We start from the raw sequence: 24,815 nt of genomic DNA, 5'->3' as shown, positions 1-24,815 counted from the left end.
AGACATGATGACCCAAAACCTATGGGATGCAGCAAAAGCAGAGTTCTAAGAGGGAAGTTTATAGCAATACAATCCTACTTTAAGAAACAGGAAACATCTCGAATAAACAACCTAACCTTGCACCTAAAGCAATTAGAGAAAGAAGAACCAAAAAATCCCAAATTTAGCAGAAGGAAATAAATCATAAAGATCAGATCAGAAATAAATGAAAGAGAAATGAAGGAAACGATACCAAAGATCAATAAAACTAAAAGCTGGTTCTTTGAGAAAATAAACAAAATTGATAAACCACTAGGCAGACTCATCAAGGAAAAAAGGGGAGAAGACTCAAATCAACAGAATTAGAAATGAAAAAGGAGAAGTAACAACGGACACTGCAGAAATACAAAAGATTATTAGAGATTACTACAAGCAACTGTATGCCAATAAAATGGACAACCTGGAAGAAATGGAAGAAATGGACAAATTCTTAGAAACGCAACACCTGCCAAGACTGAACCAGGAAGAAATAGAAAATATGAACAGACCAATCACAAGCACTGAAATTGAAACTGTGATTAAAAATCTTCCAACAAACAAAAGTCCAGGACCAGATGGCTTCACAGGTGAACTCTATTAAACATTTAGAGAAGAGCTAACACCTATCCTCAAACTCCTCCAAAAGATAGCAGAGGGAGGAACATTCCCAAACTGGGAATGAATCAGGGTGAGGCCACCATCACCCTGATACCAAAACCAGACAAAGATGTCACAAAGAAAGAAAACTACAGGCCAATATCACTGATGAACATAGATGCAAAAATCCTCAACAAAATACTAGCAAACAGAATCCAACAGCACATTAAAAGGATCATACACCATGATCAAGTGGGGTTTATTCCAGCAATGCAAGGATTCTTCAATATACACAAATCAATCAACGTGATACACCATATCAACAAACTGGAGGAGAAAAACCATATGGTCATCTCAATAGATGCAGAGAAAGCTTTTGACAAAATTCAACACCCATTTATGATAAAAACCCTGCAGAAAGTACGCATAGAGGGAACTTTCCTCAACATAATAAAGGCCATATATGACAAACCTACAGCCAACATCGTCCTCAATGGTGAAAAACTGAAACCATTTCCACTAAGATCAGGAACAAGACAAGGTTGCCCACTCTCACCACTCTTATTCAACATAGTTTTGGAAGTTCTAGCCACAGCAATCAGAGAAGAAAAAGAAATAAAAGGACTCAAAATAGGAAAAGAAGAAGTAAAGCTGTCACTGTTTGCAGATGACATGATACTATACACAGAGAATACTAAAGATGCTACCAGAAAACTACTAGAGCTAACCAATGAATTTGGTAAAGTAGCAGGATACAAAATAAATGCACAGAAATCTCTGGCATTCTTATACACTAATGATGAAAAATCTGAGAGTGAAATTAAGAAAACACTCCCACTTACCACTGCAACAGAAAGAATAAAATATCTAGGAATAAACCTACCTAAGGAGACAAAAGACCTGTATGCAGAAAATTATAAGACACTGATGAAAGAAATTAAAGATGACACAAATAGATGGAAAGATATACCATGTTCTTGGATTGGAAGAATCAACATTGTGAAAATGACTCTACTACCCAAAGCAATCTACAGATTCAATGCAATCCCTATCAAACTACCACTGGCATTTTTTACAGAACTAGAACAAAATATTTCACAATTTGTATGGAAACACAAAAGACCCCGAATAGCCAAAGCAATCTTGAGAACGAGAAATGGAGCTGGAGGAATTAGGCTCCCTGACTTCAGACTATACTACAAAGCTACAGTAATCAAGACATTACGGTAGTGGCACAGAAATATAGATCAACGGAACAGGATAGAAAGCCCAGAGATAAACCCACACACATATGGTCACCTTATCTTTGATAAAGGAGGCAAGAATATACAGTGGAGAAAAGACAGCCTCCTCAATAAGTGGTGCTGGGAAAACTGGACAGCTACATGTAAAAGTATGAAATTAGAACACCATACACAAAAATAAACTCAAAATGGGTTAAGGACCTACATGTAAGGCCAGACACTATCAAACTCTTAGAGGAAAACTTAGGCAGAACACTCTATGACATAAATCACAGCAAGATCCTTTTTGACCCACCTCCTAGAGATATGGAAATAAAAACAAAAATAAACAAATGGGACCTAATGAAACTTAAAAGCTTTTGCACAGCAAAGGATACCATAAACAAGACCAAAAAATAACCCTTAGAATGGGAAAAAATAGTTGCAAATGAAGCAACTGACAAAGGATTAATCTTCAAAATTTATAAGCAACTCACGCAGCTCAAAAACAAAAAAACAAACAACCCAATCCAAAAATGGGCAGAAGAACTAAACAGACATTTCTCCAAAGAAGATATACAGATTGCCAACAAACACATGAAAGAATGCTCAACATCAGTAATCATTAGAGAAATGCAAATCAAAACTACAATGAGATATCATTTCACACCGGTCAGAATGGCCATCATCAAAAAATCTAGAAACAATAAATGTTGGAGAGGGTGTGGAGAAAAGGGAACACTCTTGCACTGCTGGTGGGAATGTAAATTGATACAGCCACTATGGAGAACAGTATGGAGGTTCCTTAAAAAACTACAAATAGAACTACCATACGACCCAGCAATCCCACTACTGGGCATATACCCTGAGAAAACCATAATTCAAAAAGAGTCATGTACCAAAATGTTTATTGCAGCTGTGTTTACGATAGCCAGGACATGGTAGCAACCTAAGTGTCCATCAACAGATGAATGAATAAAGAAGATGTGGCACATATATACAATGGAATATTACTCAGCCATAAAAAGAAACAAAACAGTTATTTGTAGTGAGGTGGATGGATCTGGAGTCTGTCATACAGAGTGATGTAATTCAGAAGGAGAAAAACAAATACCGTATGCTAACACATATATATGGAATCTAAGAAAAAAAAATGTCATGAAGAGATTGGTGGTAGGACGGGAATAAAACACAGACCTACTAGAGCATGGACTTGAGGATATGGGGAGGGGGAAGGGTAAGCTGTGACAAAGTGAGACAGTGGCATGGACATATATACACTACCAAACGTAAAATAGAGAGCTAGTGGGAAGCAGCCGCATAGTACAGGGAGATCACCTCTGTGCTTTGTGACCACCTAGAGGGGTGGGATAGGGAGGGTGGGAGGGAGGGAGACGCAAGAGGGAGGAGATATGGGAACATATGTATATGTATAACTGATTCACTTTGTTGTAAAGCAGAAACTAACACACCATTGTAAAGCAATTATACTCCAATAAAGATGTTAAAAAAAAATAAAAATAAAGTTATGGTTTTTATTTTATTCTTCTCCATCAGTGTTTTCCTTTCTAAATAAAAAATGATTAAAATATTTAACAAATATGTATGAAAAAAATCTAAGAGTTCTATTAAAGCCGATAGTTCACAGTGGATAGTAAAAAACTATTGTTTAGTGGTGATTATTTTTTTTAATTAATTAATTTATTTTTTTTTTCGCTGCGTTGGTTCTTTGTTGCTGCGTGCGGGCTTTCTCTAGCTGTGGCGAGCAGGCTTCTCACTGCAGTGGCTTCTCTTGTTGCAGAGCACGGGCTTCAGTAGTTGTGGCGCACGGGCTTAGCTGCTCCGCAGCATGTGGGATCTTCCCGGACCAGGGCTCAAACCCGTGTCCCCTGCATTGGCAGGCGGGTTCTTAGCCACTGCGTCACCAGGGAAGCCCCTAGTGGTGGCCATTTTGTAATGTATAGAAATATCAAGTCGCTATGTTGTGCACCAGGAACTAACATAGTGTTGTAGGTCAATTATACTCCAAAAAACAAACTCATAGCAAAAGAGATCAGATTTGTGGTCACCAGATGTGGAAAGAGGGTGCCGTGAGGGGAGGGCGAACCGGATGGAGGGGGTCAAAGGCACAAACTTCCAGCTATAAGATAAACAAGTACTAGGGATGCAATGAACAGCATGGTTAATATAATTAATGCTGCTGTATGTTACCTGTAAAGTTAAGAGAGTAAGTCCTAAGAGTTCTCATCAAACTCTTTTTTTTTTTCTTTTTTAAAATTTTGTGTCTACATGAGGTGATGGATGTTCACTAAACTTACTGTGGTCATCATTTCATTATGTATATAAGTCAAATCATTATACTATACAGAAACGTACACAGTGCTGTATGTTAACTGCATCTCAATACAACTGGAAGAGAAGAAAAAAATTGTTTAATCTGATGTGTACAAACCTCTCTGAAATACAGGGAAGACACTGCAGATTCTATCTTCAAATATGCTGACTTATGGTCTCAGAAAAATGCTTATCCAGAAAACATAGCCTTACATCACTTCATGGAAAAGAACCAAATGTAGATACACATGTAAGTATCTACATCAAATAACCCCAGTAATTAAGTTCTACCTTTAATATTTTGATCAGATAGATAAGTATATTTCTATGACTTATACATTAAGCCATTCACTTACTAAGTAAACTTTATTTCCTACATAATTAAAATAGGCTTTTGCTATTTTTCTTCTATTTTTAATTAAAATGTCAAATATATATAGCTCTATGGGTATGTTTGAGATCAAAGTAATAAGTGTACACCTACACATAAATATAGAAAACACTTAGCAGTATATTTGTAGACCAGACACTATTCTAAGAACTTATATAAATCCAACTAATCTTCATAAAAATCCTATGACATAGGTACTACTATTATTCCCATTTTACAGATGGGGAAATAGTTCCAGAGAAGTTTGGGTACTTGACCAGGTTTGGACAACTAAAAAGTGATCGATCTGAACTTTGAACCCAGGCAACCGGGTTCTTTGCCTCTCTTATACTATGCTGCCTCTATACTTGATTAATGGGAAAAAACTTTTATGAAAGTTAAAAATATAGTATTGAATTCTTAGAGTTATTAGTTATGAACTATAAAAAGTATACCACACAAAAGTTCATGTCTTCTTTGGAAGTACATTGTAGACTAAATTGGAAAAACAAGAAAAGGACTTGTGCCAGTGAATAAGATTTCCGTTTGACGACACAATGTTAATTAAGAAACAGAACTGAGAAGTCATACTCTTTAATGTCTTTTGATTTAACTAGAGCCTTTTATGCTCTCCTTCACTCACTTACTCATTCAAGAAATGTTCAGTACATCCTGACTGACAGGATAGAAAAAAGTAACAGACAAATCCCCGTCCTTGAGAGGCCTTGCAACTCAGTAATGAGAAGCAAGGCTCAAAGCAGTAAAGTGTATTTCCCAGACTTTACATCATAGGCTTTCCCCGCAAAACTATACCACGTCGACTTTCCATAAGAACATTAAAACTGAAAAAGGATTATCAAATATAATATATAAATCTAGTGACTAATGTCATGTTAAAAAAAAAAAACCTGCCTAAGAGAGTAACATTATCCCTATAGGCTGAGAAACGGGAATAAATGCCCTGGGCCCACAGATACGTTACAAGAGGCCCAATATAGCATACAAAATACATAAAGCAGACACCCAAATAAACTGATTCTAACCCAATGTGCCAACTATGCATTTCTTTTTTTTTTTTTTTTTTTTTTTTTTTTTTTTTTAACATCTTTATTGGAGTATAATTGTTTTACAATAGTGTGTTAGTTTTCCCTCTACAACAAACTAAATCAGTTATACATACACACATGCTCCCACATCTCCTCCCTCTTGAACTATGCATTTCTTAAAAATTTTTGCTTGCGTCCTTAGAAGTTAGAAAATCTCTTTTGAACGGTCTCAAATAGAAACCCACAGAGTTTAGAACTGTCTTTTTTTAAATAAAATTTTACTTTAGCAATAAAAAAAATACTACATAGCAACGAATATTTACTAAGCATATACTCTGCTTGAGGCACTTGAGTCTCTCATGTCCTTAATGTCCTCAGCACCCAGGAGTTCCATGATTCCTCCCTCCTCACAAGGGAGTTGCTGAACCAAGATTTAAAACTAGGTCTGTTTGATTTCAAAGTCCAGGCTATTACTCACTACCTATACTGTCCCTACCGAGTACAAGTAACAGTAATCATATCTTACAGCTGTGTTTAATAAATACTCTTATTACCAGTGTAAAATATTTTCAAATTTAAGAACGGGCACATTCTCTCTTCCTAAGGTTACAAACAGAAAGACACTAACAAGAAATATTAAGTGCTACATTATTCCACTTTAATTTCATTTTGCCTATCTTCCAGTGAAAGATTTGAGAATACTGTTCTATAATTTCTAAATCATGCCTGTCACAGCAAAAGTAAGCAATAAATACTTACCTAAATAAATAATGCTCTCCAGGCCTTCCCCGGTGGCGCAGTGGTTGAGAATCCGCCTGCCGATGTAGGAAACACGGGTTCGTGCCCCGGTCCGGGAAGATCCCACGTGCCGCGGAGCAACTAAGCCCGTGAGCCATGGCCACTGCGCCTGCGCGTCCGGAGCCTGTGCTCCACAACGGGAGGGGCCACAACAGTGAGAGGCCCGCGTACCGCAAAAATAATAATAATAATAATAATGTTCTCCTCTCCATGAGCACGGCAACCATTTGACGCAGTTCAGATTTCAAATATTACCTCCCACTTGTCCCCAGAAGTACATTCTCACTTATGCTCATCAGAACAAATGTTGTGCCTTTTGGTTTGGTAAGTTCGGCCGCCTCACCATGACACTACCAAAATTCCAAGCTCAAAATGCTGCCAGCTCTCCAGCTAAGTTTGCAATGCAAAATAAAAGCGGGATGATTAACAGTGTGGAAGTGTGTTCCACTAGGAAACAGATTCCTTGATTCAATACCCCAAGTCACTGAGCACCTGTAAATATGGGACACTAGGTAATTTTAAGCGAAAAAAGAATTCTCAAGGTTCATTTCATGGTTCTTCAGTATGCTGAAGTAACAAAAAAAATCACAATCACTTGGGAACTATAAAGTAACTGCCAAGACACACCCACCATTTTTTTCTTTTAAATGACCTTCACATACGTTTCTGCCTACAAGTGCCACACCTGCCTGCTCTCCCAGAGCCAGGGATGGGACACCGCCCCAGCTCAACTGGTTTCCCAAAGAGACAGGGAGGCTGAACTCCTCCCACTGACAACCTTCCACTAGATCACGTGCTTGGGTACTTATGAGATTCTAACTAACACAACTCTGGTCTTCATCTGTGAAGAAGCTATTAGACAAAAAGATTAAAAAGGCCACGGGACTTCCCTGGTGGCAGCGTGGTTAAGGATCCGCCTGCCAATGCAGGGGACACGGGTTCAAGCTCTGGTCCAGGAAGATCCCACGTGCCGCGGAGCAACTAAGCCCGTGCGCCACTGAGCCTGCGCTCTAGAGCCCACGAGCCGCAACTACTGAGCCTGCTCTCTAGAGCCTGTGAGCCACAACTACTGAAGCCCGCGTGCCTGGAGCCTGTGCTCTGCAACAAGAGAAGCCACAGCAATGAGAAGCCCGCGCCCTGCAACAAAGAGCAGCTCCTGCTCACTGCAACCAGAGAAAGCCCGTGAGCAGCAATGAAGACCCAACACAGCCAAAAAAATAAATAAATTTATATATTTTTTTAAAAAGAGATAAAGAAGGCCAGACATATGCTCTGGGCTCTCATTAAGAGGCCAAGAATGATAAGTAAAATTCAGAGGGTAGAGTCACCAAAGTAAGTCCACATCCATAGGATTTTAAGTGAATGTCAGAATAATGAACACAGAGATAAAGAGATCACAGAGTAGGAGAAACAAGTGTTTAGGTTTAGATGGGGTTTTTTTAATCAGACAAAAAGAAAAGTAAACATATACATTTTAAAAAATTAGAGTAATTAGAGCCTATCTAACCAAAATTGTTACCTGGAACTTTTCAACATTATCACTTTAGCAGAATTAGACAAGTGACACCTGACAGTACAATTATTTTTTTTCCTCCAAAAGTAACACTGAGTATGTCCTGGAGACACTATGAACTAACAAATATACTATGTACTACACAGACAACTAATAGTAATAATAATGATGACTACAGACGTCTGATTCTTTGAAGGAAGGTTCAATCATCTTTCATACGCTGGTTTTACTACAGCTGGAGAGCAGACTGAAATACACTAAACTATGAGCTCCTTAAAGGCAGAATCCAGACTAGACGTGGCATCTCTTCTAGCACATAGAAAACCTTTAATAGGTGGTGCATGAAACACAGATACTGGATATTCAATTAGGCAAAAATTTCTATCCCCCAGAAAAACTGATTGAGGTTTCAGTGAATTTAAAACTACATATTTGGGCTTCCCTGGTGGCGCAGTGGTTGGGAGTCCGCCTGCCGATGCAGGGGACACGGGTTCATGCCCCGGTCTGGGAAGATCCCACGTGCGCAGCTGGGCCCATGAGCCGTGGCCGCTGAGCCTGCGCGTCCGGAGCCTGTGCTCCACAACGGGAGAGGCCACAACAGTGAGAGGCCCGCATACCGGAAAAAAAAAATTAAAAATAAAAACTACATATTTATTTACTCCCTCAGACTCACATTAATTATCTCCTTGCCTGAACTTGCTTCAAATTTTAGTTCAACGAGCTAAACAGATAAAAGAGGAGAAATGGTGTTAATTCATCTTACATGAAAGTACTGGAAAACAGTCCCAGCACTGATTGGGACGCCGTCTCTCTCTCTGCCTAAGGAAGAACAGATTCAGAACACAGACTTCCCCCGGCCCCAGCCCCTTTGATAAGCTTTCCATTTTCTAACTTCAGCACAAAAAAGTATTTAAAACAGTCTGACTATGGGAAATCTTCCTCTTTTCCATCCTTACTAGAGACACACGTCTTTCACTTCTTGTCATTTCTATTTTTGCATTGACAAGGTTTTCAGATCTTGGAACTGAGTGTGTTCATGTTTTGCCCTCCTTGTGGGGATGGGACTTTATGTGTAACTATATATAATTTTTTATATAAGTATGAACAATTTCTAATGCAAGAAATTTCCAACATTTTAATATTACTATAGTTCATAACACTGCATATATGCTTACAACAAAAAAATTAAATTTAATTCTATGTATTGTTAAAAGACCACTGACTATATGCCTACCAAATTAACTGATAATAGATTTTAACAAAGAATTTATCTCTCTAACTGAAATAGAGTTTAGCCAAAATGTCTCTGGCCAAATTTTAAACAGTTGACCAAAAAATGTTGTCATCATCAAACCCTAAACCACTAACATATACCCTGAACCTATAAATAAAGGCATTAGATTCTAAGGAGAAGAATCTTGTGAGGCCTCAGTCAGATACTACTTTCCCTTAGCTAAATGCAGACCCTCCCTTTCACCAAAACAGCATTCTCAAACTTTTTGATCCCAGAGCCCCTTTACCCTCTTAAAAATTACCTGGGATACAAAAGAGCTTTTGTTCCCGTTCAATATCATATCTATTGATATTTAGTATTAGAAGTTAAAACTAGGAAATTTTTAAATTATTTGTTAAATTTATTTTAAAATAATAAACCTGTTGCGTGTTACTATGAATATGTGTTTAGAAAAATGATAGCCTCCCCCAGAAACATCAGTGAGGAAAACAGCACTGTCTCGCAGTTTCAAATCTCCTCATTATCTGGATTCTCATGCCTGCTTCCACATTAAACCTCTTGCAATATGTATGTTGTTCTGCCTGAAGCACATATAGAAAAAATGGTCTTATACAGACATGCAGACAATAAAAGGAGAATTATTCTAATAAGCTTTTCAGATAATTGTGGACATTCTTTAACATTCCTCCAAAACTCAATGAGTAGCGGTTTCTTAAAGATTGGTTGCAATGTGGAATCTAAAATCACATCAATTAACAATTTGTACTTTGTCACATTAAAATCCATTCGTCTATTTTGCCTCTGAATGACTCTTGTATCCATCATGCATTGGTCATTTGAAAAATATTAATTCACTGAGTTAGGCTTATCTTATTTTCCAAATGTTGGAACATTTCACTACACAGTATCAAAAACAAAAAACAAATACAAAATCTTTAACATCACCACTGCTTTCATCAGGAAAGTCTCGAGATTGAAAAACTATAAGCTCACGGTGGCAGATACAAGTTTTCAAGATTCTAATTTTCACTTGAAAGCTTGATTTTTATCATTTGCAACAAAAATCAAATTTTTTTAAAGCAATGGCCTTACTTTGTTCATTTTTGAGAAAACGTCTAACAAATGCCCTGCTGTGAATAAGCAGTCTGTCAGTCATTCTTTCAAGTAAAATTGGTGTTCCATTAAAAAAGTAACTGGCGGGCTTCCCTGGTGGCGCAGTGGTTGAGAGTCCGCCTGCCGATGCAGGGGATACGGGTTCGTGCCCCGGTACGGGAGGATCCCACATGCCGCGGAGCGGCTGGGCCCGTGAGCCGTGGCCGCTGAGCCTGCGCGTCCGGAGCCTGTGCTCCGCAACGTGAGAGGCCACAACAGTGAGAGGCCCGCGTAACACAAAAAAAAAAAAAAAAAAAAAGTAACTGGCTAAACTCACAACTCAATTCAAACAAGGTTAGGGGACTTCCCTGGTGGTCCAGTGGTTAAGACTCCACGGTCCCAATGCAGGGGGCCTGGGTTCAAACCCTGATCAGGGAACTAGATCCCACATGCATGCTGCAACTAAGAGTTCACATGCCACAACTAAGAAGCCTGTGAGCTGCAACTAAGGAGCCCAAGTACGGCAACTAAGGAGCCCACACCTGCCGCAACTAAGACTCAGTGCAACCAAATAAACAAATATTTTTTTAAAAATCAAACAAGGTCAGAATTTTGATATAATTATTTTTGTATTTTTAAAGGTATAAATACTCCTGACTTCATAAACTGAGAATATGCAATTGTTTCTTCAATGTAAAAAGAAAGTTATTGCTACCTGCCTTACAAAGCAGCTGTGAAGCAACCACCTATGGAAGCATCTATTCTAGTGCCCGACACAGTAAAGATGCTCAACTAACCATGGTTAGTTCCTTCCATCATCCTGTCTCTCACTATAATATTAATATTAATGAATCCCCTCTAGTTCTTCATTGTTCTATTTCTCCTCTATAACCAAGTTGTCACTCACCTACCTTCCACCCACTTTTAAGTTACTGAATTCCTCTCTATGAGACAGAAAAACAGACAGAGAGCATTCAACCATAGGTTACGGAGAGAGGGCTTCAGAAGTCAAGCATCTTGTGGAAAGGCTCTGAGACACAAATTTCTCTGGTTTAGAAGCCTAGTCCTTTCCCTCTCCCTTTAACGTACCAGGTTACATTCATGATTCTCCAGAAATGTGAGCTCAAGTGTTGTTATAACACGCTTCAAAATAACTGTTGTGATAAAATTGTTCAAGGAGTCATCCTGAGTTTAAACCATCTGTCTGGCATTTACTGAAGCAACTGCTAAACGTATTCTATGCATACAGATGAGATTTTTCTCAACAAAAAATGCAAAAATGTTTCCACATCTGTTGTTTTTGTTGATATGTCACCTAGATTAGCAAATTCTTTCCTATGAAGAAAACAGGGTGAAAACACAAAACATTTTTAATGAACACGTTTTTAAATGACTCTTAAAATTATGTCATCTTTCCAACCATCTTTTTCTACTGTTTCTCTACGACAATCATACTAAAATTGTGTATGTGTGTATACATACATACACACATACACACACATACACATACATGCGTACAGACACATGCACACGTACATGCATGTACATACGCATACACATACGCACATCCATACATCTGTACACATGTATGTGCAGATACATACACTCATACTTATGCACATATACATACATACAAATGCACATACATACATATATGCATACATACATCTAAAGAGACAGAGAGAGAAATTTCCAGTATCTCAAGTCAACTGACACTGTGAGTTTAATCTTTAAACCTGTCTAAGACTTAAAATCACAAACTGGAAAAGTCATGCATTAAAGCCCATGAGAACTGGTCTACAGAAGTGAAGACATTTATATGCAATTGATGTTACACAGCATCCAAGAATTCTGAAGCATAAAGAATACACTCATCCCATATTCCAAGAGACAGATATAGTCCAGTGTGCAGCAAATAAGCGTGCCATGTGAGCACGTGTGGTTTTGGCTACGCAGCAGGCCCTCTTCTGAGGCGCAAGCAGCAGCACTGCCCTCCCTGCGGTTACCTGCCCCCCCCCCGAAATGATGTGATGATGACGGTGCTGCCACTCTCTCTACCCCGCACACCTCGCGCCTTCTTTGTGTTGGGCTGGCGGTAAATACAGTGCTGACGCACCAGCGTGCTCAACCTACCTGCAGAGGAACTGGTCCAGAGACGAGCACGAGACTTAATTAAGCTACGGTGAGCCGTCCCTGCAAAGGATTTCACATACGAACCTCAGGTCTTTCTTCTGGATCTAACTGTGACGATAAAAGCGTGGAGCGGTCAGCGGCTGTAACCTGTGTATTAGGTTCTCCAGAGAAACAGGTACAAGAAGGTGTGTATAGACAGGCAGACAGACAGACAGACAGAGAAAAAGATTTATTTTAAGGAACCGGCTCATGCGATGGTGAAGGCTTGGCAAGTCCAAAAGCTACAGAGCAGAGTCGGGCAGGCTGGAGACCGAGGGAAACACAGCAGTTCAAGCTCAAGGGCGGTCTGGTGACCGAATTCCTTCTTACGAGGGGGAGGTTCTATTCTCTGTTCTACTAAGGCCTTCAACCGATTGGATGAGGCCCACCCACGTAATGGAGGACAACATGCTTCACTCAGAGTCCCGCCAATTTACATGTTAGTCTCATCCAAAAAACACCTTCACAGAAACATCCAGTATAATGTCTGACCAAGCATCTGGACACCGTGGTCCAGCCAAGCTGACACCTAAAATTAACCATCACAAGTTCACCTCTTATCAACTGTAGATGTATCTATCATGTTAAGCATATTAAGTTGATTTTTTTCTAATCAGTATTGCCTTCACTATACAGATTCTTTATTATTTGTTGTCAGAAGTTTGCTGGCAGAAATGGGTAGGATACAATCTTTGGCTTTAAAGACTACAACCTGAAGAGAGTAGGACATGCACAAGGGGAATATTACTTTGCTCTTGCTAAGCTGAACTAGAATCAGGCTGGTAACTCTGTCCTGGCCAGCTCTTCCCCCGGCCTTCACGGCACTTGGTAACTGACCTGGCACAGAATGGGTGTGAAGTGGGAAGACCTCAGAAGAAGAAGATATGGTCGACAGCTATTATTTGCCTGCCTGGCACCTCTCCCTTATTCTGGGAACAGCACGTCTGCCACTTCTGTGGGGGAACTGCTTCTACTCAAATGCCAGCTACGCAGTTTGTGTATGGTCCAACCATGGCCCTGGTCACAGGCTTAAGCATAACCCAAGCCAAGCCAATGCTTTCTCCAAGATTTTCTGAATTAGAACTAAGAGAGGAAAAACAGATGCTCTCATAGAAAAACTAAGGTTGTGACCCTAGCACTTGCCAGCCACTTGTCTACAGCCATGTGGAAGAAGTCTGTCTGGAAGAATGACAGAGTCATGGAAGGGGAATTGGAGATGAGAGAGAAAGGATAAACGGAATCCTGACAGTGAGAAGGCCTCAGCTCCAACCACCCCTAACGCCGGCATGAATAAACCCTTCCTCTAGTTTGGTTACATGAGCCAGTAAATTCCCTTTTGCCTAAACTAGGCACAGTTGGGTTTCTACCACTAAGTTCGGACTAAGAGACAGGAATGAAAGCAGAAAAGGGTAAAACAAAGCCACGTGCACCTCGGTTCATGAGGCAGAAGGACAGGTAAAGTTTATAAGAAAGGTGAAGAAGAGACCAACTCGTCTCAGAAAAGGAAAAGGTGAGAAAAGGGTCAGGAAAAAGGTGAAAGCGAGGTGGATGTAAAGAGTTTTATGCGGACTGTGATCCCAGTGGTACCATACGCATGGATATACACACAGGCATCTTCTCGAAAAGATGGTCTACGGCTTTCACTAGACCCTCGGAAAGGTCACAACCCACCAAAGAGGAAGGAGCCTGACAAACAGATCCCGACGCTAAATTAAAGCAGGCTCTTTATCCCAGAAGGAAGTTAACGACAGACGATAAAGCATTTACTTTCTAATATCAAGAGTTTCTGGGCTTCCCTAGTGGCGCAGTGGTTGAGAGTCCGCCTGCCGATGCAGGGGACGCGGGTTCGTGCCCCGGTCCGGGAAGATCCCACGTGCCGCGGAGCGGCTGGGCCCGTGAGCCATGGCCGCTGAGCCTGCGCGTCCGGGGCCTGTGCTCCTCAATGGGAGAGGCCACAACAGCGAGAGGCCCGCATACCACAAAGAAGAAGAAGAAAAAAAAAAAAGAGTTTCTGAGAAAAGACCCCAGCAGTTAGAACAAGGTGTTCTTCTCATGGAGAACAGAAGGCATGCCAAAGAGAGTAAGTAAGAGCAGGCATCCTCCGAGAGCTCCAGGAGCTTTGCCTTCAGTTTTGACCCAAATGTAACTTCAGGCAGATCTAGCTCCTCTCCCAAATTTCCATCTAATTAGACATTTATGCCTAAATTTCCTTAAAGAAGATTTATCAATTTTCACTCCATATTGACTTTGCCCAGAACTTTCACTTTAAGAATCTGGGTTTCCGGAAACCTTGAAATTAGAGCAACATGTGAGATGTAAATGTGCATTTCTTGAGAGAGGAGTTTGCATTTTTCACCAAATTCTGATTGCATTTTTCATCAAATTGTATTTTTCATATAAATCCTGTGACTTTACAGATATGTACATAGTCAATCAAATAAAATCAAAAAAACTTTTATTCTTTCCTGTTTTGATTTAGTAGAAAGACTTGACAAGAAGATGAGCCTAGAAAGCAGAAACAGAAGATACAGTTTCCCAAATGCTATTCAGAGGAGGAAAATACAAAGAAAGGACAGCTAAAGGACACCGTAGTTGAAAAACTTCCTAAGTTTGCCTACATATGGCTGTCTTTACTTACAACTGACTATAAAGGAAAAAGTCAAACTAACAAAACCACCCAAAAAAGCACTACTGATCTCGTCACTCCCAGGGATGTCACGAATTAAAATATTACTGAAATAAGATTCAATCTTAATACAAACAACTCTCCATGTGTGGCGATGATGACCATTTCTGCAGATCATCAGAACCCTTTTCTTTACTTCCCACCACCCCGTTAGTACTTTATATGCTCAAGCAAAGGACAGTCCAAGAACTGGAATGGAACTAAAACGCCGATCAACTACTACTTGCTAAGGTACGTTTAAAGAATATGAAAAAGATTAACGAGGGGAGAGAGAAAAACTATTTTATTATTCCACCTACAGATTTCACATTAATACACTTCCTGTTCAACACAGGCAGAGATTATTAAGGGCTTACTATAAATATGTTCGATTTCATGTACATCTATTCTTATATTGAGTCTTTTATTTATTATCTATTTTAGTTATTTAAGTGAAATGTCAGTTCCAGCTTACCAGCTTTTTTGCTTTTACTTTCTAAAAATTAAGTCACCAGATACACCTATCTTGGTTGTCTCAAAAGAGTCAACTGTTTTAGCTCATTTTTCAAGAGTCAAGTACTGTTAATACTAGATTATGCATTCTGGGCAGGGGGACACAGAAAGTCCAGAATCTGACAGTAATTTGGCCGGACTTCTAAAGCAAAGCCGCTAAATATGCCTGCCAGCTGCTTCGATTAAGTCGATCTGCCACCCATGAGATCGCCTTTCTGAAATTAGGTAGAGATGTTAATCACTCCAGTTTCTGTGCAAAAAAATATACCACCAATTCTACTAATAATTATTATCAAAAGGAATACAAAGTTCACCTTCACACTCAAATAAGTAAAGGTACAGCTTTCTACTTTATAAAAACATTTAAAAATAATTTTGAAAATTGTGTAAAAATCCAGGAACCACTTAAAATGTTCATCTCCTATGAGTCAAGGTCTAAGAAAGATTTCAGTGACTTTTAATATATATATAAACTTAAAACATCAAGTTGTAGAAGACTAAGGGCTCTGAAAGAGCAGTGAAACCTGAAACATACTGTGCCGGGGCATTCTAATCTCTAAGGCTGCCAGCAACTGTAAGACTTGGAGAGAATAGAACTAGTATCGCGCTTGGGGCTTCCCTTGTGCCAGATACACAAGGAGTTCCACACGGTATTTCATTAAATATAACAACAATTCTCAATTCATTTTTAGAGGTAAGAAAACTGAGGCTCAGCAATTAGGGGACTTGCCCACGGACACACAGCTACACAGCAGCAGATCCCAAATCTTAAAAGCCACATCTGTCCTAACTCAAGTTCAGACACCACATTGCCCTAAATTTAAAAAGTAAAATAGGGCTTCCCTGGTAGCGCAGTGGTTAAGAATCCGCCTGCTAATGCAGGGGACACGGGTTTGAGCCCTGGTCTGGGAAGATCCCACATGCCGCGGAGCAACTAAGTCTGTGCGCCACAACTACTGAGCCTGCGCTCTAGAGCCCACAAGCCACAACTACTGAGCCTGCGTGCCACAACTACTGAGCCCTGTGCTACAACTACTGAAGCCCGTGCACCTAGAGCCCGTGTTCTGCAACAAGAGAAGCCACCGCAGTGAGAAGCCCGCGCACCGCAAGGAAGAGTAACCCCTGCTCGCCGCAACTAGAGAAAGCCTGGGCGTGGCAACAAAGACCCAACGCAGCCAAAAATAAATATAAACAAAAAAATAAATTTATTTTTAAAAAAAGAGAAAGAGACATAATTTGAGAGCAAATCACAAAAGACAACAACGACAAAAAAGTAAAATAAACAATACCAGTAACTCAAGAGACAATTCCAACTGCTTTGAAATAAGACACAACTTCATCCATACTTTACCAAAGAAAATCATGATATAAATGCTGAAGATTAGGTTTTCAGACAAATTCACTAAAACTTATTCAAGCCATTATATAGCATAAGCCATCAGCACCCAAATCTCCTAAAATTCCTAATTTGGGAGCTGCTCTAAGCAATAGAGAAATTAAACAGGAAGTTGCGGTGAGTCTGAGCAGGTAGCAAAGCAGCATTTCAGAGAATTTTAAGGAAGCTTAAGTAATGACTCCACGCATTCCAGCAGCAGGACAGGGGAGGACTTCACAAAAGGGTCCACCAACAGCGAGCAAGGACTTGGACGAAAGGGGACATTATTAGCTGTTGCTATACAAAGCTAATTTATGTCTGTTTTTAGATTCAGCACCATCTTTGTGGAAACAGATTTAGGAAAATCTCTAACAAACACTGAAACCTTTTATACCTAATCCTGAATTAACCAGAAAATCCAATTAGCCTGAAAAATTACATCTCTCAGCATTCTTCTTTGTTTAATAAATATTCTGTTTGCATAAAAGATATTTTGAAAATACTCCGTATGGTGAAACTGCACATACAGTATGATTCTTACTTTGTAAATACACAGATATATGTATGATTGTATAATTAAAATCTGTATTTTTAAATACAATAAACATCTGTATTAACAATCCACATAATATGGAAATAAAGACTAAAAAGAAATATTCAAATATTTTTCAATTAGAAACAAAGCTTGAATCTATAAAAAATTACAGAATTGATTTTGTGAACCTAGTGTACTATGATAACACCTAGAAATGTTGACGAACTGTTGCATATATAAAATTTTCCAGATGAGTTTAACAGTAGATTTCAAACGCCAGCAATACATTAGTCGAGCGCCGTCAGTGACAAAGCTTCCTATAACTATCTCTGCCAATATAAACAAGCTAGGATGGAACATAAGCGTCTCGAGATTCATAGCCGTCATAAACATGCATACCGTATTTTTAAAATAACACGATTCTCAGCTTTACAGTATTTGGCCTTCTTCCTAAAGTCATCACTTCTCCTGGCATCCTGTCAGCCTCACAGACGAAGGTCTACCATCTCGACTTTCCAGCTTTAGACCTCACTTTCTAACTACAGGGAGCCGGGAAACTTGATACTCAAGGCTGGTAAGACACACATATTAAAGGAATATTAATGAGATCATGAGAGAAAAATAGGGCATCAGGAGCAAAGCATGTAATTTTTAAGGCTGTTCTAAGGTTTGGAGCATGGAACTAACACTGATTTTTCAGTTTCATCTTCATATCAACCATTAGTATAAACTTTGAAATGACCTAAAAACTTGATCTGATGAAGACCCTGCATATGATGTATCCAATTTAAGGGCGGGGGTGGGGGAGACTCAATATTATGATTTTTTTTTGCTCAAGTTTTGGAATCTCTCTATTGCATTACAGTTTTCTACCCCCAACTTCACCTCTCTAATAACATTCTTCATAAAGCCTATGCTGTGTCAAAGGTCACTGCACTGCTGGATGGCTGTTTTTCAAGCAGAAACATGCATCTTTGATGGGACATTAATCTAGGTCTCCCCTTCCATGTATTTGTGGCTAAACACTGGTCATCACTACAGAAGCGTTTAGCACATCTACTACGTACCGGGGTACTATGCTAGGCACCGGACAGACAGAGATAATCAAGACATGGTAGACAGCTTGGCCTTGGAGACCACGGACTGACTAGTAAGAAGACAGAAAACTATCCTAAGTGTGATGAGTACAGCAAAGGAAAAGGACAGGGCATGATGGAAGCTTGTGATGAGAGGATCCCCCAGGGAACTTTCACCAACTGCCAAGTGGCAAAGAGGCCATCCTCTAACCAAGACTGTTAAGAGGTCAAGACAATGAGTACTTAAAAGCCACCATTAAAAACGTACCAATCACCTCCAGTTCTGGGAAAAAGAAGGAAATGTCCTTTACCCTATTCCTCACACTAGGTATACATAAAAACATAATATATAAAACAAACAGAAGACAACTCTGAAAGGCAGAGAGAAGGTAAACCAACTGTGACCTCAGGACCCAATGAACAACATGCTGGTGAGTTCCCTGGGTTTACTTGTGGCTTCACACACCTCAGGTTTGAAGAGGGAAGTCAGGGACTTCTCTGGTGGTCCAGTGGGTAAGACTCTGCACTCCCAATGCAGGAGGCCCAGGTTCGATCCCTGGTCGGGGAACTAGATCCCACATGCATGCTGCAACGAAGAGTCCACATGCCACAACTAAGAGTCTGCATTCCGCAACTAAGAAGTCCGCACACCACAACTAAGAAGTCCGCACGCCACAACTAAGAAGTCCACACACCGCAACTAAAAATAGGCGCAGCCAAAACATAATAAATATTTTTTTTAAAAAAAGAGGGAAGTCAGCAACCCAGAAACACCAACAGACACAGACCAAAAAAGCCCCAACAAATCCCAAATCCCTGCTCTACATCTAGCAGAAGAACCAGAAAAGGGGAAGACCAGCAAGACCGAAAGGTTTTCAATATTACTGCTCTAGTCCAGCCAAATGCCACAGAACAAACCACCGATTCCACCCACAGACCACCAGCGGCGGCAAGCAGAGCTGTAACAGGCACCCCAACACCTCCGCCACGGTGGTGTCAGAGAAGGCAGAGGCAGCAACGAGGGCAGTCACTGCCATAGAGTCACAAGACACACCCCCCACCTATGTACATACACACAGAGGGCGCTTACTGGAGACTCAGAACCTGCACCACCGCCGAGCAGCAAGGAGGCCGTCCTCTGACGGGCATGTCGGTGGGGGGCACGTGGGCTAAGGAATGAGGCACTGCCGCCGCCCCCCACCCCGGCCAGGAAGGCAGCAGGGAGATGTGCTGGGGAGCCAGGCACTAATGAGGAACTCTCGGAGAAGGCCACGAACGTGGGTACTAGAAGAAGTTAAAGCCTCTGTCTGGTACCTACAACTACATCAAGCCTTAAACACAGTCCAATTTCTAGCCCGTTGAACATAACACGGCACACTAGACGCCTATTTGCTTCCATTCCTATTATCCAATAAAACATGTCTGGCTCTCAACAAAAACTACGAAGCATGGCAAAAGGCAAGAAAAAAACATCTAAAGATGGGCTTCCCTGGTGGCGCAGTGGTTGAGAATCTGCCTGCCGATGCAGGGGACACAGGTTCATGCCCCGGTCTGGGAAGATACCACATGCCGCGGAGCAGCTGGGCCCCTGAGCCATGGCCGCTGAGCCTGTGCGTCCGGAGCCCGTGCTCCGCAGCGCAAGAGGCCACAACAGTGAGAGGCCCGCGTACCGCCAAAAAAAAAAAAAAAAAAAAAAAATCTGAAGAGATAAAGGTAGCATCAAACTCAGATATGGCACAGATGTTGGAATTATCAGGCGGAATTTAAAATAACTACTATTAATATTTTAAGGGCTGTAAAGGAAAAAGTAGGCAACATACAAGAACAAATGAGTAATGCAAGCAGAGGGATGGAAAATCCAAGACAGAATCAAAAAGAAATGCCACAAATTAAAACACTGTAACAGAAAAGAGAAAATGCCTTTGATGTGATGATCAGTAGACCGGCACGGCTGGGAAAAGAATCAATGAGCTTGAAGATACGTCAACAGCAATTTCCCAAACTGGAAGCAGGATAAATACCAAAAACTTACACAAATACCAAAATACAAAAAAACACGCACACAAACTGCAGAAAACCAAAGATGAAGAGAAAATCTTGAAAGAAGCCAGAGGCAAAAACACTGAACTACTGAAGAACAAGAGTTTCAGACCATGCAAACAAAAAGAGAGTGGGTAAAATATTTCAAGTGTTGAAAGAAAAAAATCACCAACAAGAACTCTGTATCTAAAGAAATCATGCATCAAAGTGAAGCACTTTCCTGAACAAACAAAACTGAGAGAATTCAGCACTACCAGACCTGCCTGCAAGAAATGTTAATACTGTTAAGATGGCATTACTCCCCAAATCACCCTACAGATGATCCCTACTAGAATCCCAGCTGGCATCTTCAGACCTCCCTCTGCTCCATCTTCACACCTTCCCTCTGTGTGGTGCCTGCCCCTCTGCCTCTCTATGGACATCTGTGGTTGCATGCAAGGTCCAGGATAATGTCCTCATCTCAAAATCCTTACCTTAATCATATCTGCAAAGACCTTCTTCCCCTCTTCGGCCCTCAATAGCAAAAATATCTTGGAAAAAGAAGAAAGTAGGAGGAATCAGTCTACTCAGTTTCAAGACTATTATATAGCTAGAGTAATCAAGCTTGTGTGGTATTAGAGGAGGGACACGCATGTCTTTGAGTGAGACAGAAGAGATGGCCCAGAAACACACCCATACAAGTGTGGCCAGTTGATTTTTGACAAAAGTGTAAAAGCAATTTATTGGAGGAAACATAGCTTTTCAACAAACAGTACTGTAGTAATCAGATACCATGGGACAAAAAAAGGGAACCTTGATTTAACCTCATACAAAAATTAAACTCAAAAGGGACCACAGGGACTTCCCTGGTGGCGCAGTGGTTAAAAATCCACCTGCCAATGCAGGGGACACGGGTTCAAGCCCTGGTCCAGGAAGATGCCACATGCCGCGGAGCAACTAAGCCCGCGTGCCACAACTACTGAAGCCTGTGCACCACAACTACCGAAACCCATGCGCCACAACTACCGAAGCCCGTGCACCATAACTACCGAAGCCCGCGTGCCTAGAGCCCATGCGCCACAACAAAGAAGCCATCGCTATGAGAAGCCTGCGTACTGCAGCAAAGAGTAGCCCCCACTCCCCTCAACCAGAGAAAGCCCATGCACAAAACCAAAGACCCAACACAGCTAAAAATAAATAAATAAATAAAATTATTTTTTTTTAAAATGGATAACAGATTCAGATGTAAAACTATAAACTTTTACGGGGAAAAAAACTTGAGGGAAATATTTAGAATCTAAACCTACTGTGATGGCTAATTTTGTGTGTCAACTCAGCTGGGCCAGATATTTGGTGAAGCATTATTCTAGATGTTTCTGTGAGGGTGTTTTGGATGCAATTCACATTTAAATTGGTGGCCTTTGAATAAATCAGGTTGCCCCCCACCCCCAATAGAGTGGGTGGCTTCATCCAGTCAGTTGAAGGCCCACAGACAACAGAAGACTGACCTCCCATGCAAGAATAAATTCTGCCAGCAGACAAACTTTGTATCTGAACTTCAACAGTGTCTCTCCCCTGGGTCTCCGGCCTACCATCCCACCCTGCAGGTGCTGGACTTGCCAACTTGTATAATCACATAAGCCAATTCCTTAAAATAAATCTCTCTCCTTACACAAACACACACACACACACACACACGCCTTATTGCTTGTTTCCCTGGAGAACCCTGACTAATAGAGCTATATAGTGAGATCTTAGACTTGACACAAAAGCCTGATCCATAAAAGGGAAAATTAATAAATTGGACTTTATCAAAATTAAAAACTTTTGCTCTGCAAAAGACACTGTTAAGAGGACAAAAAGACATTGGGAGAAAATATTTGCAAATTATATATCTGACAAATGACTAGTATCTAGACTATACTAAAAAAAGACTCTAATCAGTTTGATGCTTTGTGACCACCTAGAGGGGTGGGATAGGGAGGGTGGGAGGGAGACGTAAGAAGGAGGGGATATAGGGACACGTGTATATGTATAACTGATTCACTTTGGTGTACAGCAGAAACTAACACAACATTGTAAAGCAATTACACTCCAATGAAGATTTAAAAAGTAAATAAAAAGTAAAAAAATAAAATAAAAAAATTTTTAAAATCTCCAAACTCAACAGTACAAAAGTCTAATTAAAAATGGGCAAAAGCCTTGAAGAGACATTTCAATGAGAAGGATCTATTGATGGCAAATAAGCACATAAAAGATGTTCAACATCATTAGCCATTAGGGAAATGGAAATTAAAATCAAGAGCGATTACTACACACCTAGCAGAATGGCTAAAATAAAAAAGTGACACCACCAAACGCTGGTGAGCATGCAGAGAAGCTGGATCACAAGCATTGCTGATACAAATGTAAAATGTACAGCCACTCTAGAAAACAGCTTGGCGGTTTCTTGAAAAATTAAACGTGCAACTGCTATATAGTTGCTGTTTAATTTTCTTGAAAAGTTAAACAGGGCTTCCCTGGTGGCGCAGTGGTTGAGAATCCGCCTGCCGATGCGGGAGACACGGGTTCGTGCCCCGGTCCGGGAAGATCCCACATGCCGCGGAGCAACTAAGCCCGTGAGCCATGGCCGCTAGGCCTGTGCGTCCGGAGCCTGTGCTCCGCAACGGGAGAGGCCACAACAGTGAGAGGCCCGCATACCGCAAAAAAAAAAAAAAAAAAAAAAAAAAAAAAAAGTTAAACAGCAATTATACACACAGGCATTTATGCCAAAGAAATAAAAAAGGTACGTTCACACAAAAACCTGTGCAGAAATGTTTATATGTAGCAGCTTTGTTTGCAATAGCCAAAAACTGGAAACTCAGACATTCTTCAATGGGTGAATTATTGTTAAGTACGGTACATCCATGCCATAGAATACTAGTTAGCAACAAAAAGAACAAACACGGATACATACAACAACCTAGACCAATCTCCAGAGAATTATGTGGGATATGATAAAAGCCAATCCCGGGGACTTTCCTAGTGGTCCAGTGGTTAAGAATCCACCTTCCAACGCAGGGGACGCAGGTTCAACCCCTGGCTGGGGAACTAAGATCCCACATGCTGCAGGGCGACTAAGCCCGCACACCACAACTAATAAGCCCACGCGCCACAACTAGAGAGCCCGCGCATCTCAATTACTGAGCTCGCAAGCCACAACTAGAGAGAAGCCCACGTGCCGCAAAGAAGAGCCCCCACGCTGCAACAAAGATCCCACGTGCCATAACTGAGACCTGACGCAGCCAAATAAATAAATATTTTTTAAAAGCCAATCCCAAAAAGCTACACAGGCTGTGAGTCCATTTATATAACATTCCTGAAATGACAATATTATAAAAATGAAGAACAGATTAGTGGTGGTGAGCAGTTAAGCGGTGTTGGGGGTGGGAGGGGAGCGGGTGTGGCCATTGAGAGGGCAACATAAGGGGTCCTCATGTTGATGGAAACGCCCAGCATCTCTCCTGTACCAATGTCAACACCCTGACTGTGAAACTACAGTCCAGTCTGGCAAGACGTTACAACGGAGGTAAATGGACAGAGGGCACAGCAGACCCCTCACTATGGTTTCCTACCACTGCTTACGAAGCTACAATCACCTCAAAATGGAAGTTTAATTAAAGAAGACTGATCAGCACTAACATGTCAGAAGAATGAAAATCTCCTAGCAGAGACACGGCGGGGAGGGTGTAGATACTGACTGGGAAGGGGCTCGTGGCTTTACGTAAGCACAAATCCATCAAGCCATACGTTTAAGATTAGGACGATTTACACATGTGATTATATGCTATGCCTCAGGGAAAAATTATTTTAAGTTGCCTTTTGATTATTAATCTTGTTCACTGTAATCATGATATGATTATAAAAATTTTTTAACTGTCTGTACCTTTATCAACAATGAAACCGTGGGCAGCTTTTAGCAGAAGCTGTTTAGGTGGGGTGATGAAGCCATATGAGACCAGGTTAAGGAATGAGCAGGAAATGAGCAAACACAAAGAAGCAAATACGTGCAACTCTTTCCAGAAGTTGCCAGTAAAGAGTGGTAAGGTGATACTCAGAGGGGAAGGTGTTGCTGAAGAGCTTTACTAAAATAGGAAAACATGAGCAAATGTACATCCGGAAGGAAAAACCTTGGTAAATAATGAATCTAAAGCCATATGAGCACAACGCTACACAATGTTTAGCAAAAGGTTTGG

General features: G+C 40.7%; 1 protein-coding gene across 19 annotated transcripts in view; it reads right to left on the bottom strand.

Annotated features, from left to right (window-relative positions):
- Positions 1-24,815, bottom strand: part of ARHGAP12 (Rho GTPase activating protein 12) — a 119,824-nt gene that overhangs the window by 73,343 nt on the left and 21,666 nt on the right. For 9 of the 19 annotated variants that reach the window (XM_067030520.1, XM_067030513.1, XM_067030514.1 and 6 more), the window contains one exon: positions 21,075-21,131. The exons of 9 other annotated variants lie outside the window; for them this stretch is intronic. In XM_067030520.1, coding sequence (XP_066886621.1) covers positions 21,075-21,131 — 57 coding nt within the window. Of the gene's footprint in view, positions 1-11,314; positions 11,375-21,074; positions 21,132-24,815 lie in introns of those variants that run through there. One more of the 19 variants, XM_067030531.1, reaches the window with a different exon arrangement.

The sequence above is a fragment of the Kogia breviceps genome, chromosome 3 (genome assembly GCF_026419965.1).
Source record: "Kogia breviceps isolate mKogBre1 chromosome 3, mKogBre1 haplotype 1, whole genome shotgun sequence".
Lineage (NCBI taxonomy): Eukaryota > Metazoa > Chordata > Mammalia > Artiodactyla > Physeteridae > Kogia > Kogia breviceps.
The sequence above is the reverse complement of the archived record's forward strand: the minus strand, read 5'-3'. Positions and strand labels throughout refer to the sequence as shown.